This window comes from Azolla caroliniana, unplaced genomic scaffold (genome assembly GCF_043228905.1).
Source record: "Azolla caroliniana isolate FFs.n. ecotype wild unplaced genomic scaffold, voAzoCaro1.0.p SCAF_15, whole genome shotgun sequence".
In the NCBI taxonomy this organism is placed as follows: Eukaryota; Viridiplantae; Streptophyta; class Polypodiopsida; order Salviniales; family Salviniaceae; genus Azolla; species Azolla caroliniana.
This window is the reverse complement of record NW_028230450.1, coordinates 10,932,737-10,951,438: the sequence shown is the minus strand read 5'-3', so window position 1 is coordinate 10,951,438 and position 18,702 is coordinate 10,932,737. Positions and strand designations below refer to the sequence as shown.

General features: G+C 42.0%; 1 protein-coding gene and 2 long non-coding RNA genes across 3 annotated transcripts; 1 reads left to right on the top strand and 2 right to left on the bottom strand.

Moving 5' to 3' along the window:
- Window positions 1–244: 244 nt before the first annotated feature.
- LOC147854620 (glutamate dehydrogenase 1-like) lies at window positions 245–4,454 on the top strand. The gene is made up of 9 exons (XM_087331047.1): window positions 245–641; window positions 1,469–1,582; window positions 1,715–1,936; window positions 2,351–2,425; window positions 2,584–2,700; window positions 2,827–3,077; window positions 3,166–3,241; window positions 3,363–3,449; window positions 3,749–4,454. Exons 1-9 carry the CDS (start codon window positions 534–536, stop codon window positions 3,932–3,934), a joined length of 1,236 nt encoding a protein of 411 aa, XP_087187173.1. The 5' UTR covers window positions 245–533; the 3' UTR covers window positions 3,935–4,454.
- Window positions 4,455–7,119: 2,665 nt separating this feature from the next.
- On the bottom strand, window positions 7,120–12,102 carry LOC147854619 (uncharacterized). The gene is made up of 3 exons (XR_015531011.1): window positions 12,008–12,102; window positions 7,279–7,332; window positions 7,120–7,208 (listed from the first exon to the last, which is right to left on the bottom strand). It is a non-coding gene; the product is annotated as an uncharacterized LOC147854619 (long non-coding RNA).
- A 93-nt stretch (window positions 12,103–12,195) lies between these two features.
- On the bottom strand, window positions 12,196–14,636 carry LOC147854618 (uncharacterized). The gene is made up of 4 exons (XR_015531045.1): window positions 14,240–14,636; window positions 13,952–14,144; window positions 12,508–13,180; window positions 12,196–12,257 (listed from the first exon to the last, which is right to left on the bottom strand). It is a non-coding gene; the product is annotated as an uncharacterized LOC147854618 (long non-coding RNA).
- Window positions 14,637–18,702: the final 4,066 nt, after the last annotated feature.

The following is an 18,702-nucleotide window of genomic DNA, read 5'->3' as shown; positions in this document are numbered from 1 at the left end:
TTTGAGCAGAAATTAAGACAGACACACAAAAAAATAAAATGTGAAAATAGCGAAACGAATGGAAAGTACACGCACATTTATTCGTTTAAAAGCAGTAATAAATCAATAATTGTTTAATTTAATGAATATAGAATATATTCTACGCGAAGACGTGCTCACTCGGATGCTCTGTTTCTCCTCCTCCTTCTCCTAATTATAAAAGGAGGACTTCTCCTTCCTCACTCTCTAACCCTAACCCTAACCCTAATCCTAACCTTAACCCTTTTTTTTTACCTGCTCTATCTCCATTTCTGAGATTCCATTAGAACCGATTCGCTCTGCTTCTTTTCTCTTCCTCCTTTTCTTTTTTATTTTAAATTCGTCCCCCAACCTGAAAACCCATCGATTATATACACACATACATATAAACTGTCAGAAAAATAAAATTTAATCACATTCTGGTCTGTTCATTTTTCTTTCTTCCTTTGCTTTTTGTTGGGAAATCCTGTGTTTCAGCGTTTCTTTTTCATCATCAGCAACACAGAAGAAGAAGAATGAATGCCCTAACTGCCACTAACCGCTTCTTCACGAAGGCAGTCCGTATCCTTGGACTTGATCCTAAGGTGGAACGAAGCCTCCTCATACCATTTAGAGAGATCAAGGTAAATCTATCAATAATTTTCATTTATTTATTTATTCTTTGTATTTGGATTTATTTTTCTGTCCATGCTATATCATCATATTAGCAATTCGCACACACACTATATATGTATATATTGACTTGGAGATATAAATGGATCAATCTCGTACTAGCCATTGATTGATATCCTTTTCTTTTGGGCAATACATATATTGCCAGTCGGAAACCACTGATGGCTATCATTCTGAGCCTCCTCTTCCACGGGTGATCAAAGTTTAATATATTTATCTGTTTATATAGCTGTATATATACATATGCATATACACATACGCACATATGTTTGTAGATTGATAGATAGTTATAGATATATTGACATATGCTTGTATATGGGGTTTTTCATGTACACATGCATGCATATATGCATTTTTTAAAGATTGTGTGTATGTGTGTGTGTGTGTGTGTGCGTGTGTGTGTGTTGTTCTATGACAAAGACGCATGGATTATGGTATTTTTATGTATACATACATGTGTGTGTGTGTGTGTCTATATGTGTATTTTGTGTATGTATGTATTGTACGTATCGTTAAGTACATACACAGGTGTAGGTATGAATGTATATTGAATTATGCATATAATTTGTTATGGTTTTTTTATGTATACATTCATGTAGGTGCATGTATTTATTGCATTGTATGTAATTGTGTGTGTATACATCAGATAAATAGATGTGTATGGTTATAAATTTACTAATGTATGGGTTTTCCTAGAACAGACAATTTCCTCTTTGATTAGTTGTGTCTAAGAATGATATTGCCTACTGAATGAGCTTTATTCTTTACCCACCTACAGGTTGAATGTACCATACCATCCGACAATGGGACATTACTTTCTTTTGTTGGTTTCCGCGTTCAACATGACAATGCAAGGGGACCAATGAAAGGAGGCATTCGGTACCACCCACAGGTAAAAACACTATCACCAACAGCAAATCTGCTGAAGTAAATGAGATATCTAGTTGGATTTTGGTCGTGTTATTTCTTTATGTGCTTTCTACATGAATGTATGTGTTGATTTGCTGTCGGGTGGATATTGAAGGTTGATCCCGATGAAGTGAATGCTTTAGCTCAACTAATGACATGGAAGACAGCTGTTGTGGGTGTACCCTATGGCGGGGCGAAAGGTGGCATCGGTTGCAATCCGAAGGATTTGAGCGCTGGGGAACTTGAGAGGCTCACACGTGTCTTTACGCAAAAGATCCATGATCTGATTGGAACACATACTGATGTTCCTGCTCCTGACATGGGCACAAACTCACAGGTATGTATCCTGATTTGATTCTTGGGTTCATATATCACTCATTCTTGAGTTTTAATACCTATCTCAATGTCATTTTGATTCTAATGCTAACAATGTTGTTTCTGATCGTTAAAACTTAGTTTTATCACATTGATCATCACTTCTTAACATACTTTTTTATTTTACTATGTATATATATGACATAGCTTTAAAGTTTTGCATATTGTCATGATTATGTGCTTGCGCTTCAGAAGCCTTTTTTTTCTCTATATAATTATATTCTTATCAAATAAAAAGTAAGGGTAGGCGATGAATTGAACATCGATTGCTTTTTGTTTCCTTAATGATCATGATCGTTTTGTTTTGGATGATAGACTATTTCAGTCTTGTTTATGTTGCTGATTCTGTGTTGTTATTTGTATGTTCTCTTGATAGACAATGGCTTGGATTCTTGATGAATACTCAAAATTCCATGGCTATTCTCCAGCAGTTGTAACAGGGAAGCCGTTGGTAAGCTTCTTTCGTTGCTATAACTTCTTCGATTCAACCCTTTGTTTAATTTTTTTGTTTTTATCTAGTTGTTCCATCTAATCCAATCGGCTCATTTTGGGTTGTCGGATCCCTTTCCTTAAAGAGATTAAGTACAATTGGAATTTTCTTCTTGGCAGGACCTTGGTGGCTCTCTAGGTAGAGAGGCTGCTACAGGAAGAGGAGTTGTGTATGCAACAGAGGCCTTACTCAATGACTATGGGAAAACTATTGCAAACCAAACATTTGTAATTCAGGTGACATTTTGCATGTTCATTCATTCAGTCATTTGGACTTATTAATTTACAATGGGTGCATTTGTAATTCAGGTGACATTTTGCATGTTCAGTCATTCAGTCATTTGGCTTTATTAATGTTTGTAGGGTTTCGGCAATGTTGGATCGTGGACAGCTCGGATCCTTCATGAACAAGGTGGGAAGGTTGTGGCAGTTAGTGATGTTTCTGGAGCTGTAAAGAATAGGGATGGGATTGACATCCCTAGTTTGGACGCGCATGTGAAACAAACGGGTGGTGTGAAAGGGTTTAGTGGCGGAAATGATTTGGATGCAGACTCTATTCTAGCTGAACCATGCGATGTCTTGATTCCGGCAGCAATCGGTGGTGTTCTAACCAGGTATTGCTATATTGTCCAATATATTTTACCAAATGGTCAATGATTTGAGGCACCTGATACTGAATGTTTATGTGATTGCTTATAACAGAGAAAATGCAAATGATGTGAAAGCAAAATTTGTTGTGGAAGCTGCGAACCACCCCACTGATCCAGATGCAGATGAGGTACCCCAATTGTTTCTGCTTCCATCCCAGTATAGATACCTTGTTTGCTTTCATCAATATCATAGATTTCTTTTGTCCAGTCTATGGAGTGTCTAATATCATGGATTTTCTTTATATTTAGATCTTTAGCAAGAAGAATATAGTTGTGCTTCCAGACATCTACGCAAATGCAGGGGGTGTGACAGTTAGCTACTTTGAATGGGTACAGGTAGGCATTTGTGTATGATGATATAATGTGGTATGTTAATAGTATATACATGTATATGTATGTTATGATAATAGTAGTATGTATGCTACTAGTATGCATGTGTAAATGTATGGTATGTAAATACAATGTTTGTGTACCTTTGGGTGTATAGTGTTGGGACATATAGTATGGGTGTCTGTATGTATGTAAATGTTTGTATAGTATGTGTCATGTATATCGATGGTTTGTGTTGCTGATGAAATTTGGGTGTAAATGGCCCAAGTTTTGTTAATGTGTTTTTGTGTTTTCACCAATGGCAGAACATTCAAGGGTTCATGTGGGATGAGGAGAAGGTGAATCAAGAGCTGAAAAAATATATGATAAGAGCATACCAAGATCTTAAGGAAACGACCAAGAGCCATGGGTGTAATTACCGGATGGGAGCATTCTGTTTAGGTATTAATCGCGTTGCGCGGGCGACTCTGTTGAGGGGTTGGGAGGCATGATTAATTCATTTGCCCTAGCTCGTCGTGAGAAGTATAGTAAACCCACACATTCTTCTCTTTACCAATTATTCCTTAGAAGCATATTGTTTACACACATTTGGAGCATATACCAACAATGAATTGCTCCAAAATTTGTTGTTTCTACTTCGTTTTTTGAATATGGCTGTTTTGTGCATATGATACAGTACACCCATAGATGGGGAGAATTGATAATAAAACCGGTATGTTGCTTGTGTCTTTTTAACCAGCTTCTGGAGCTTACATCCATGGAATAAAGTAGTAATGTTTTATAAAGAAAGAAAGAAATATATACATGTAATACCATTTTCTATATTTACTTCGTTACTCATTCGCTTTATACCAGCTTGAAGAAAAACAAAACAAAACTCTGCTGTAAATGTCTTAATGGATGCTTTTTGGGAGCAGGTTGGCTAGCCTCACATGTTGCCATTTGGACAATATAATTTAAGGAAGTCCTGTGAACCCTTTTTATTAAATGTTATCTATCACGTTTTGTTTGGCATGATGACCTTATGAATCAGAATCTCCAGTGATGTAGTTTTCTCTTAAACTTGTTTATAAATGGATTGTAATGTCACTACCTTAATAGTTGACGGATGAAGATTTACATATGTTGCCTTTTTTGAGTTGGATGCAAAATTGTTCTATGCATTCTTATAAATTGTATTGTTGTATGACCACTACCTTAGTAATTGACGGATGGAGGAAGACAAATGTTGCCTTTTGAGTTTGTTACAAAATTGTACAATGTATTCTTGTTTGATGTAGATTTCTTTATTTCTTTGTCCTTTATATTTGCATAAACCTTGGCACAATCATAAGTGTTGTCTTGCTCAATAACATACACCATGGAACCAACAATTAGAACTTGGAACAACTTTATCTTGTTTGATGGCTCAACTTTATTTACTATGTCTAATAAAGATGACTTTGAGTATGTATGCATGAGTAGAGGTTGAAACTTGTTTAGCAAGAATGCTTTCTAACATGTAGCCATTGTGGTCTCTTCATATAATAAAAAGAAATGTTCAAATTGTCAATTGCATTTGGGATTGATTTCTGTATTCTACAAAAGTGAATAATACATTTGGTTGAATGCAACAAAAGTTGAATGTTCTACATATGAGTAGAAAGGCAAGAACATGTTGCCGGTCAAACCTCACTCTATCTCTCTTACACCATACACACACATGCACACACCTCACTCTATCTCTCACACACCCACTCACACCTTCGTGTTAGAGCCATTCACACTTTAATTCACTATTATTCATGCAAAAGTTTTACAATACAGTCATTAACTTTATTGACATCTCCCAAATTATTCGATAAAAGCACACATTATAAAGGAATGATAACTATATTGCCAATGCTCAGCTCTTCAATGCCTTTACAAACTCGTTAACAATTTGTTCTAACTTATTAGTGCATAAACCAAAAAGAGTTGGTGAAAGTGGGCATCCTTACTTGACACCAGAAATAGCGTCTTCTCCCTCTACGGACCCGTGTCTTCAGAAGTGCTTCAGGTTCACATCTACTAGTTGGCTCGGGAGCCCATGTTTCATCTAGGTGGAAACGTTTTAGTAGGCTACCATGAAAAACATCGTGTATCTTGGAAGCCTTTGAGAGTTGTAATTTGTAGGATACGTTGTTCAACTGTTTGACCACCTTGTACGGGGGTTGTACGGTCTGTAGTGTTTAGATTACTTGCTTACACCACAAATATGAGTTACAAAGAATAATAAGAAAAAGACAAAACAACAGTTACAAAGAAGTAACGGCTAGCTGTTACTTCTATATATATATATATATATATATATATGTATGTATATGTCTGAAGTATTGTTTAGTAGGGTGTCTGATACTACATCTAGAGTTGTTATTGTAGGTTCTTACATTGTAATACACTTGTCTTAATCTAATATCTTACCTTATTCTACATTCTTCCAAAACTCTCTCTCTTTCTCTGTTGTCAATCCAACGCATTATGTTCTAAACTTTTCTTACATGGTATCAAAGCTTAGTTGCACGATCTGAATCTCATACTCCCCTATAACCAACAAAACTCACCACAAATTATTTCAAATAAACAAATCTTAGTACTATCACTATGGCAAGCTCAAGCAAAAAATATACCTTGGACAAATTAATGGAGAAAAACTACAAAACCTGGAAGACTCGAATGGAGCTGCTACTTGATGTTGAGGAGCTCCTCGACATCACAACTGGTGCTAGTCCAGAACCTACAAAACGAGAGACGGACGAATGGCACGAATGGTGAAAGCTAGATAAAAGAGTTAGACTAGAGACAATGTTAAATTTAGATGAAAAACAGTCAGAAGTTATTCGAAAACTCACATCTACAACTGCGATGTGGGCAAAACTAAAGGAACTATATGAACCTCAAGATGGTATAACTAAACTCCACACCTTAGATACCTTGTTTAATATGTGTGTTTTACAGGAAGAAGAATATGTTCCTACCTTCTTTTCAACTTGGGAGGCAACCATGGATGATGCAACTACCGCTGGCAACTGCATCTCATAAGACATCAAGATTGGATTAGTACTAAGCAAACTCCCCGAATCTTGGGGAACATTCATCACCATGCTAAAGTACATCAAGGAGGAGTAGAAAATGTGTCCCCCACCTATCTATGGCATTGCTGGTTTGGTCATCTACATACACCAACAATCAAGTTGTGTCAAAATCAGAACCTAGTAAGAGGTTTACCTGCCACAGTCTTTAAATCTGTTGATATTTGCGAAGGATGCATGTACGGGAAAATGTCTCAAAAACCATTTCCATTAAGTAACTCAAAGACAAAGGAATTCTTCAACTTGTTCACATGGATGTATGTGGACCAATAACTCCCAAGTCACTCTTTGGAGCAAGGTACTTTATAACATTCATTGGTAACACTTCGCGATTCACAATGGTTAACTTTCTTAAACAAAAGGGAAATGCATTCAAAGCATTTTGTGCATATAAGAGCTTTGTTGAAAATTAGACACAACTTAAAGTTAAAGTAATAAGAAGTGACAATGGTGGGGAGTTTGTTTCACAAGAGTGGGAGGCCTTTAATGAAAAAAATGGTATAGTTCATCAAAAGTCAATTGTCTACACACCTCAACAAAATGGGATAGTTGAGAGAAAGAATCGCGCACCTTATTAAATGCAGCTAGGAGTATGCTGAAGATCAGTGGAATGGCCTCGAGATTCTGGGAAGAAGCAGTAACCACAGCTTGTTACCTACAAAATAGAACTCCTCACCAAGGTATAGAAGGACAAGTGTCATACACCATGTGGTATGGGTACCCACCTGAGATATCACATCTTCGAGTATTTGGAGCAACCGCATTTGCATACATACAACCTGCCAAGAGGACAAAACTTGAGGATCGATGCATCAAAGGAAAACTTATTGGATATGGGGAGCCATTGTTACCGATTAGGAACACGGTCTGCGGTCAGTTCTTTGACCTAGACCTCCAAGTGACTGTGAAACAATGAATGGTGGCATTTGTGCGTAATACGTAGGGGAATGTTCCCCGTAACCTAGCAGTGTATAAGGGAGATGGCTACAACCGACTCCTTATCAGGGGTTACACGCTCACGTTCTTACTTCTACACTCTCAGGTATTCCAGACACACAGTAGATTAGCCGTAGCTATACACAGATATCAGAGAAGATAGAATTCTATTACGATACGCTTCTTTACATTCCAAAATTACACGCTCCCTCTATCAGAGGTTTTCTGCCCTTTATATACGCAGGATCTTTTAGCCGTTCACGCTTCTCGCGTGAACCGTTACATGCGTTACAATCTTATCTATACTATTTCCTATTCCTACGCTCTTGTCCGTCGGTTACTATTCCGGCGGACAACACCTGGCACGCCCGTGGGACAGTGCCTTTGCACATCGGACCCATCTCGTTAATCTTCTTCCAAAATGTCCCAGATGTTTGGCTTTGCTACGGTGTCCGTGTGTGGGGACGACGTAGGGCCCGTAGGTGCATTGTGGTGTAGTTCCCTTATGTGGTCGGGAGGGCTCCTCCCGGTGTCACGATCGTCCTATGTGGGCGGTCCGGGTTCTGTGGGCTCTTCTTGGGCTAGGGTGTTGAGCTCAGCCATCGGCAGGCTTGCGGTCGGTCGTGGCTCTGTCTCCTCCGTCACTCGCTCTGTGGTGTCGGCCGTCGTTGTACGCTCCGAGGCGTGGGGTTGCGGTTTTGCTGGCTCCGCAACGTTCTTCGTGTGGTCGGCCACTAGCATAGGCTCCAGGAGATGGGGTTCCTCTTGGGCCATGGTTTCGTTGTCTGGTAATGTGGGGGGCCCCGCTCGTCGTTCCGCGCTGTTCACCGTAGTTGTAATGGCGGGGGACCTAGTTTGAGGTTCCTCTTCTTCGGCAGTGTCCGGAATTGGTGGCGCGACGGATTCCTCATTAGTTCGCGTGTTGCCGGCTTGTGTGATTTGGTGAAACAGATCCTCCTGGCTTTCCCCAAAATCGTCTAAGAGTTGCGCAAGTTCTTCGAAATGTTGGTCTGCTAGCGCGCGATAGTCCTACGCTAGGTCCTCGCATACTGCCGCAATGCTCTCCTCATTGAGTTTATAGAAGCCTCGGCTGTCTTTTCGCCTGTTCTCCCAGTTCGCACGATATGCGTGCAATTCCGCTGCCTGGGCTGCCCACGCCATCCATCCTTTATCTAGCGTTGTTTTCAATTGCGTTGTGAACCTCTCCCGATTTGTTTGGAGAAGGATACACATGTTGTTTGTGATGGCCTGGCAGCGGTTGTGTGCTTCTTTTACCACCTTCTTGAGGTTTGCAATTTCTTGCTGGCTAACTGCCGCCGCTTCTTCATACGTGCTCTTCATGCCCGCCCACAACTGGGCTTCCTTCGCATGGAGTTCTTCTAATTTCCCCATTTCATTGTTTAGGCGGATTTCGAGCTAATGCCTTCTTTCCTGTTCACCCAATAACTGCTCGTCGAACCATACCTTCTTTTTCTCCAATAAGGATCGGAGTTCCGAGATTGCCACCTCCGACTTCTTCGCTTCCTCCCGTATTTGGGCGTTTTCTTCTTTTGTTCGGGTGTGCTGAGCGGCCTCCGCAGCGAGTTTCTCTTCAAGGTTTTTTACTGCCTTCCGTCCGTTAGCCCGGATATCCTTTTCCCTGTCGGAGGATTGGCGAAGTTCAGCGCGAAGGCGGTCAATTTCTGATTCCGCTAGCTGTACGGCCCTTTTTGCTTTTGAGGCAATGGTGTTCTGAGCCTCAATCTCTTCCTTCAAGACGTCGATGGCCTGTTTTGGTGGCGGAGTTGCTTGTTGCGGCGTAGTCGCGCTAGTTTCCAACTCTGTGATGTGTTCGTTGGCTTTTGCAGCTCGGCTTGGGTCAGTTTCACCTTCTTCCAGACGTTCTTATTTTTAATGGCCATCTCCTTGGTGCCCGTGCTGACCTTTGCCAGTTCCCTGTGGACTTCGACTAGGGCCGTGTTTAAAGGGGGTAGCTCCATCCCCACTCGGCGTACACCAGCGTTCCTCTGTCTGCCGACCCTTGCTAGCCGGTCCTCATCGTCGCTCTCCGTCGTTTGTGTTAGGGCGCGCTCGATCATCTAGTGCTCCACGTGCTCCTCGGCCATTCGTTGTGAGGCCTTTATCTGTTGAGTTGCCAGGAATTCCATGAGCTCAAAAGAGGTTCCGAACTACAAGAGGGCGCTGAACTCATGGGCTATGTTCGGGATATCTAGATATGCCAAAACCTCGCTTTCTGCCGTCAATACAGCTTTCCCTCGTTGGGACTGGGTCGTAATGATCGGTCGTGGCTTGCGGATGATTTCGAAGATGGTATTGGGCTCCGTAGCTGCGGAGCCATTGCCTTCGGTCGTTGTCTCTACCGCCGAGGGGACATCTTTGACCAATCCCTGCCCATCTTTCCTGTCCAACCTCCACCATTTCGGTTTGGGGCTATCTTGCCGTGTTTTGGCGTTTGGCTCTGGGGTTGCTTCCGCAGAGCATGCCGGTTGTCTTCCTGTGTTGTCCGTGTGTCTGGCTGGGCAGGTTGGGGTTCCTCTTCCCACTCTGGGGCAGCTAACTCCGCTAACCTGCGCTTCGCAGATCGGGGCGGAGGCGTGGGTCGGCTAGGCTGCGGTGCCGGCAGGCCTCGAGGTGGGAATAGCACTGTAAGGTACTGTTGTATGATCGGCCTGAGCTTCTTGCCTCCCTGATATGCATGCAGGCCTTCCCTTAATGTCGGCCCTGTGATGACCCCCCAATTGACCACACGCCCTTCAAAGATATCAATAATGATACCCGCCTTCTGCTTGGGCATCCCATATGCGTTTACGTGTACGCATCCGACCTCCAACAGGAACTTGGCGACTTCACGGAAGAAGGGATCCGGGATCTGCTTCGTTCTATAGGCCTTGGCGGAGGAGGAATATGGACCGAAATATCTCTACAGCGCCTTTGCAAGAGGGATTTCGAAATACCTTTCACCTAGCGATGACAGGTTCAACTTTTTCCGGATGGAAGAGTTAGTGACCGTGTCGATGTTAAGCTTTCTGGCGATGTCCATGGCATCCGGGTGTGGAGGTGCCTCTGCGACCCAGATGTACCCATCCAGGCGTTTCTCCACAAGCCATCGGCGTAAGGCGCTAGAGATGAAGATCAGCATTGCCAGAGTAGGTTCGTGGGGAGGAGACTGGTGGTTGCGGTGGGCTGGAGCTCTGTGATAGGATGGAGGAGAAGGTGAGGGGGAGGAGCGATGGGAGCGCTGATAGTTAGGAGGTGGGTTTCTGTTTTGTGCAGAAGATCTTCTATTTCCTTCTTTTTGTGGCTTAGGGTTCATTGGGCGGTGAGCCATCGTGGTGCCGCGTGTTCTTGATCTAGGAGTCTGTGCATGCATTTAGTCCTTTTTCTTTAATAGTGTCGCTATCTTCTTCTTCTTTTTTCTTTTTTTCTTTTTTTTTTCATAACGGTTACATACAACCTATTTTTACATTATGATACAAGTGGGGCCTTCCACTTACGCCGCGGGTTCTCCGGCTTTGTCCTATCCAGCGGTGAATGGGTTAGGTGGCGTAGGCCCCAGGTAAGGTTTAAGGCGAAACCCATTCACCTTTTGTCGTAAGACTTCCCCGACCAACGTACCTAGTTGGAATGTGCCTTGTTCCGCTCCAATTATCCAGTACGGGCCTGTCCAACGGAATCGTAACTTCCCTAGCATATGGCCCATGCGGGTTTGGAAAACCAGCACCGCTCGACCGACGGCGAAATCCTTTTCCCGTGCGTTCCGATGTCAATCCACAAACACTTTACACCGTCGTTGTTCCTGCTCCAACACAGCCATGCTGTGTACGCATTTTTCCCCGAGGTCGAGTAGCTGGTGGAGCCGTACCTCCTCCGACTTGGCTTCCGATAGTCGGTCCCGTAGTTATACACAAATATCAGATTACACGAATAGTAACCGACGGACAAGAGTGCAGGAATAGGAAATAGTATATATAAGATTGTAACGCATGTGACTTCTAATCAAGGGATTGTGGGTTCGGGTCCCACCATGCGTGCCAAAAGTGTTACCGATTAGGAACACGGTCTGCGGTCAGTCCTTCGACCTAGACCTCCAAGTGACTGTGAAACAACGAATGGTGGCGTCTGTGCGTAATACGTAGGGGAATGTTCCCCATAACCTAGCAGCATATAAGGGAGACGGCTACAACCGACTCCTTATCAGGGGTTACATGCTCACGTTCTTACTTCTACACTCTCAGGTATTCCAGACACACAGTAGATTAGCCGTAGCTATACAAAGATATCAGAGAAGATAGAATTCTATTACGATACGCTTCTTTACATTCCAAAATTACACGATCCCTCTATCAGAGGTTTTCTGCCCTTTATATACGCAGGGTCTTTTAGCCGTTCACGCTTCCCGTGTGAACCATTACATGCGTTACAATCTTATATATACTATTTCCTATTCTTGCGCTCTTGTCCATCGGTTACTATTCCGGCAGACAACAGCCATATGGAGTAAAAGCATACAGAATTTACCTTCCGGATATAGGTAAAATAATTTTTAGTTGTTCTGTGGAGTTTGATGAGAAAAGTCTTTTTTCTAGGTCATCATATGTAATGAAAGACACCGGACTGGGAGTGGACACCTTACCAAGGAAATCACAAAGTTAAGACTCAAGCAATAGTAATGGAATCTAAAAATGATAGGATAACATCAGAAAACTCACCAAATGAACACATGACTGCTGGTGACAATCAAATTACAACATCCTCTTCTACGAACCCACTAGCATTAACACAGTCTAATGCATCTTACATACACAAGTTTGAGCCTCCACAACATAATAATAGAGGAAAGCACATAGAGAGTTGAATTATATGAAGTTTACAACATCTAGATCTACACCAAACAAATCCAAATGATAGGCAACAACAAAACTATGGGACAAACATCATCAACATTGAACTACACAACAATCATGGTGCGCCAACAACTAATGCAACAGAAAACAAAGTAGAGAAACTCAACCAATCACCTCATTCTAAGATCTTAACCACTCAAGATGAGGGGTTGGGAACCTCCGCTGCAAAGACCACCACCAAGCCTATGGCCACCAAATCAGCCACTCAAAGTCTCGAACTCGAGGATGTGCTAGTGTGCTGCCAACAACCCAACACCTCTTCCTCAACATCCGAATGTCGAAATTGTAAATCTGAACATACAAGTTTAGGTCACCTACCACCCTACACCACCTCAGAGTATCCTAAACATCCCAAAATTGGTAGGCAATTTGTCCGCCAATCTAATGCTCAGAGTCCTGAAGGAGAACAAGTGTATGACCGAAGCCTCGAAAGCAACGATCAGTCCACTGCCCAATATATTACTCGAAGCCTTGAACCTGAGCATACGAGTGGTGACCACATGCAACCTTGTGCATCCTCCATGATTGCAAGAAAACAAAGCTCCAAATCTAAGAATATGGATCTCGACCGCCTAAAAACCTACAACCTCTCCAAAACAACCTTAAAAGACAAAGAAATTAGGGCTAAAAAGACTAAGGTAAGGTTACTTAGTGATATCTATGATGCAACTAAGGACGAGGTGCGCGAAAAGTCGACATGTCACTTTGTAACAGAGACGGAGTCCGACATATCCATCTTTGCAGCCATCATCGAAGGAGACAACTACAACACGACTCCAATTCTCACCTTCAAGCAAGCATTAAAAAGTAAAGAAAAAGAAAATTGGGTTGCGACTATTAAATCTGAATTCTCGGCACTCCAAAAGAATCACACATGGACATTAGTACCGCGGCCTTGTCACTCCAATGTCATCACTTGTAAGTGGCTTTTTACGAAGAAATATGATGCACTAGGTACTCCCGTGAGGTTCAAAGCGAGATTAGTAGCTCGAGGATTCTCACAAATACTAGGTGTGGACTACCATGAAACCTTTTCACCCACTCTAAAAATCACTGCACTTTGATTGATTCTTGCCATTACGGCATATTTAAATCTTGAACTTCACCATGTTGATGTTGAAACAACGTTTTTACATGGTGATTTAGAAGAAGATATATATATGGAGCAACCCCAAATGTTAGATAATAATATAGACCCTAATTATGTGTGTAAACTTAACAAACCTCTATATGGCCTAAAACAATCCCCTAGACAACGGTATGCCAAGTTTCATAGGTTCCTCTTATCAATCAAATGTCAACAACTTCAATCGGAACCTAATCTATATATAAGTAAAACAAAAATAGAATTCTTACTCTTGGGAGTCTATGTGGATGATTTACCTATTGTTGGGACATCGGAAGACTTGGTGATGGAATTTATTGCATAGTTATGACAACAATTCCCTATCAAACATCTTGGGCCACTAGAACATTTTCTTGGGATTCATGTAAAGAGGAATCGAACTCTAGGTACACTCTCCCTATCACAAGAAATCTTTGTTGATAATATACTAACCAAGTTTGATATGTTTGAGTGTTCTCCAATCTCCACTCCCCTCACAATACCATGCAAATTATCATCCAAAGATTCACCACATACAACTGAAGAAACTTACTTTATGAAGAATATCCCGTATCGCCAAGTGTTGGGGAGCATTCGATACCTTGTCAGTTGCACTCGACCCGACTTATCTTTTGCCACTGGATACCTATCAAGATTCATGGAAAATCCAGGAGTTAACCATTGGAAAGTGCTTAAAAGAGTATTACGATATCTGAAGTACACAAGGGATATGACACTTACTTACACATCATACTCTAAAGCCCAACATTCAAATATCCAAGCTTGGCTATCTACACCACTACATGGTTGGACGGATGCAGATTGGGGGGGGACAGGTATACCTCTCGATCCACCTTCGGCTATGTATTCCTATTTGCAGGTGGTGCCACTTCATGGCGAACAAAGAAACAAGCTACCGTCGCCCTCTCTTCCACTGAAGCAGAATACATAGCAGCTACTCTCACTATTAAGGAAGGATTATGGTTGAAGTCCATCATTGATGAATTTGTCATCCTCAAAATCTCTGAATTCAAGTTATGGTGTGACAACCAATCCTGCATCAAAATCACTAAGGATCCCAAGATCACAAAGCAAAACAAGCATATCCGCGCACGGCATCACTTCATCTCAGAAATTCTTGAAGAATCTAACCTTTCTATAGGACATACTTCAACACAAGCTATGTGGGCTGATTTTCTTACCAAAACTAGTACCCAACACAAAACATTGGAGTTGTTGCCACCATATTAGATTAAGTATTCATCCAAATAGATGAGTTGGTGGTGTCACAACTAAGGGGGGGTGTTAAGATTACCTACTTACACCACAAATGATAAAACATTAGTTATGAGGATAAAGAAAAAATATGAGTTACAAAGAATAATAAGAAAAAGACAAAACAACAATTACAAAGAAGTAACGGCTAGCCGTTACTTCTATGTGTATATATATATATATATATATACATATATGTATGTATGTATGAAGTATTGTTTAGTGGGGTGTGTGATACTACATCCAGAGTTGTATGATTGAACTTGTGTGTGAGGCCCTAGGTAACAGCTAGCTCGTGGAATTGACACCTACTAAATACCCTGGAAAAAACTCTACATGTTCTCATTTCTTGTCCATACAATCGATCATCCGCGACTTTGTTTTTGTGAGATGCTCTTGTGCTACTTGCATCCGGTTCTTCCACTCCGCCAATTCCTCTACTTGTATCTTGTTATTCATATGCAATAAAATAATGGGCGTGAGAACTTCTTTACCCATGGAGAGTTCGAAAGCAGAGAATCTCGTTATTGAATGGCTTATTGCATTTTAACAAAATTCGAGCATGTCGATGTGTTCCACCTAGTCCGATTGATCCGCTTTGACATAACATTGAATGTAGTCTTTGATGCCTTGATTGAGTCGCTCGCTCTATCCATCGGTTTGAGGGTCTGCAGATGATGACATATCGAGCTGTGTGCCCAAAATCCGGAACAATTCTTGCCAAAACCCACCAGTGAACCTTGGATCCTTGTCAGACACTGATTTCTTGCAGCCCATGATACTTGAAAACGTGTTTAAAGAACAAATGGGTTATAGGTTGAGTTGTTAGAGGTGGTTTTGCAAAACCCCTTTGATGAGGGTAGATCAATTATAAAATCCATGCTTATTACATCCCACGGACATGATGGCACTGGCATTTGTTGTAGTAGCCCGAGCACTTTGCCTCGCCTAGCTTTCACTACGTGACATATCCACCATAATCGTATATAGTCGATGGTCTCATGTTCCATTCTTGGCCACACGATTAACAACTTTTAATGTGCGCTTTTGCCCTCCATGCCTGGCCATTGGCAATCATGCAATTCCCTTAATATCTTTGCCTTTAGTAGTATATTATTAGGGATTACTAATTTATCGGGAGTCCACAATAGCCCTCCATGCAACTTGTACATTCCATGAATTGCTCCCTTGTTCGCAACTTTGGTTATTAATTGGCACATCTATGCATCCTCTATCTTTCCTTGCCTTACTTCCCCTATCCATCCTTGAGCCAAGATGACGGAAATGTGGAGGATGTGTGGCAACCGACTTAGTGCATTGGGTAATGTGTGCATCTTACCTTTTTTATGGACAATTTCCAAATCAAATTCTAAGTTAACATATCTTGCCATCTCATTTGTTTTGCTGAAAGTCGTGGTTGCATATGAAAATAGTGCAAGGAGATGTTATTGGTCACTACCCTTGTAAATTTATCTTGTACGTAGTGCTGCCACTTTCGAAGTGCATAAACCACCGCCAACATTTCCTTCTCGTGTGTGGGCCACCAACTTTCTATCTCTGAAACCTTTTTTAACTCATAGGCAATCGGGTGGCCATCTTGCATAAGTACAACCCCATAAGCAAAATCAAAAGCATTAGCATGAATTTCGAACGACCTTGAGAATTCAGGGAGTTGAAGAACCGTGTGTGCACACACCGCCTCCTTCAATTTCTCGAAGGCCTATAGTTTGTGAGCCTTTGATGCAATTTGATTGAAGTTTTTAATAAACCTTCTCACATATTGGACAAAGCCTATGAATTGCTACAACTCGAGGACTTTGGTAGGTTGTGGCCAATCTTGAACACTTTTACCTTGGTTGGATCCATCTTGAGCCCTTCTATTCCTATTTGGAATCCTATGAACTCCAACTCCTCCATAGCAAACTCACACTTCTTGGGTTTGGCGTATAACTTATGCTCCCGTAATTGTTGTAAAACATTGGTGACGTGTTGCTTGTGTTCTTCAAAAGTATTACTAAAAATTACAAGTCATCAATGTAAAACTCATCGCAAGTCATTCAAAACTGCAATATCTCGTCCTAAATGTTGTTTTCTCAATATCCTCCATGGCTATGCAGATCTGATCATACCCAGGTCTGAGATCAATGTGAGAGAAGTAACGGGCTCCCTATAGTTGATCCAAGAGGTTTATGATCAAAGGTAATGGGTATTTATTTTTTATGGTGATTTTGTTGAGAGACCTGTAATCCATGTTCGTACGTAATGTCCCATCTTTCTTCGTCACAAAAATGATAGGTGCACCATAAGGTGATTGGCGTGGTCTGATAAATCCATGTGGTTCTTACTCCCGTAGTTATAGTTTTAAGTCTAATAATTGAGTGACATTCATCTAATAAGGAGCTTTTGTAGGTGGTATGCTTCGTGGAATGATTGGGATTTTATGGTCGATTGATCTTTGTAGTGGAAGTGGTTTGGGTAGCTCTACTATTAAAATATCCTTGTTTTGCTCTAATATTTCCTTCATTTTCTATACCCTTAGTTGTGTCTTCCTCATGGTCGTTGTTGACGCTTACAACGCGGTGCAAAGAAAAAGTTGTCTGCCTTTCCTCCAAATGTGTCTCCAATTCGTTCCTGCTCTTGGCTGAGTTGGCTGTCTCCAACTTGCCTTCGGTCTTCAAACCCTGCATGACATCGAACCATGTTCGTGTCTTGGTATTCTTGCCCTTCTTGGCTTTACCTCCCCCTTTTTCGGTTGGCTCCGGCTTGGGTTTTCCATTCCGGTGGCCCCCCCTACGTCCGCGATCGGCTTTCTCGGTCAACCCGTGCACTCCGACTTCTTCGGTCGGGCTGAAATCGAAATTGGTTTCCACCTCCGTTTTTCAATCTTCTTTCCCATTCCTCCCCCTCAAGTTCGGCATATCATGGTATTGCCCACCTAGTGGACCAGAAAATTGCCGTAACTTGTCTAAGTTGAGGGGTTTGGTGAAAATATTGGCCACCTACTGATCCGTTGGAACATGCAACATTTCCACTTCACCAGAGAGAATGCGCTCGCAGACAAAATAGTAGTGCACCTCGATGTGCTTTGTCTAGGCGTAAAAGACAGGGTTCTTAACCAACTGGATGATGTTGAGGTTATCACAATAGATCATCGTCGGATCGGATACCTCCACACACAGATCCTTAAGTAGCCTTTTTATCCATATGGCTTCTCACGTTGCGACAGCCGCTCCTTGGTACTCGGCAATGATATTGTCGGTTGCTTTTTACTGCTCCAAGCAACCGCGACACTTCCAAGTGAAAAGCATATCCAGATGTAGACCTACGGTTGCCATCATTTTCGGCCCAATCGGCATCTGTGTAGCCGACAAGTTGTTTGGCTACACCAGTCCAATACAACAACCCCCTGTCCTTAGTGCCGCTAACAGACCTGAGTATTCGGTGCGCGCACGGAAGGTGCTCCACAGTCGGATGCGCCATGAATTGACTAATCAATCCGATCGAATAGCTGAGATCTAGTCGGGTGATGGTGAGATATATGAGGCTTCCGACTATCTGTTGGAATCTTTTTGGGTCGCATGTCATTCCGGACTCGGGGCGAAGCTTCACATTCGTATCCTTAGTACCGCTAACATACCTGAGTATTCGGTGCGCGCACGGAAGGTGCTCCACAGTCGGATGCATCATGAATTGACTAATCAATCCGACCGAATAGCTGAGATCTAGTCGGGTGATGGTGAGATATATGAGGCTTCCGACTATCTGTTGGAATCTTTTTGGGTCGCATGTCATTCCGGACTCGGGGCGAAGCTTCACATTCCTATCCTTAGTGCCGCTAACATACCTGAGTATTCGGTGCGCGCACGGAAGGTGCTCCACAGTCGAATGCGCCATGAATTGACTAATCAATCCAACCGAATAGCTGAGAT

Bases quoted from the DNA above. Each gene is read 5' to 3' on its own strand.
- LOC147854620 (XM_087331047.1), top strand. From the start codon at position 534: ATGAATGCCCTAACTGCCACTAACCGCTTCTTCACGAAGGCAGTCCGT. The intron at 1,583-1,714 runs GTAAAAACACTA...TGGATATTGAAG, and splicing joins GCATTCGGTACCACCCACAG to GTTGATCCCGATGAAGTGAA. The intron at 3,078-3,165 runs GTATTGCTATAT...TGCTTATAACAG, and splicing joins ATCGGTGGTGTTCTAACCAG to AGAAAATGCAAATGATGTGA.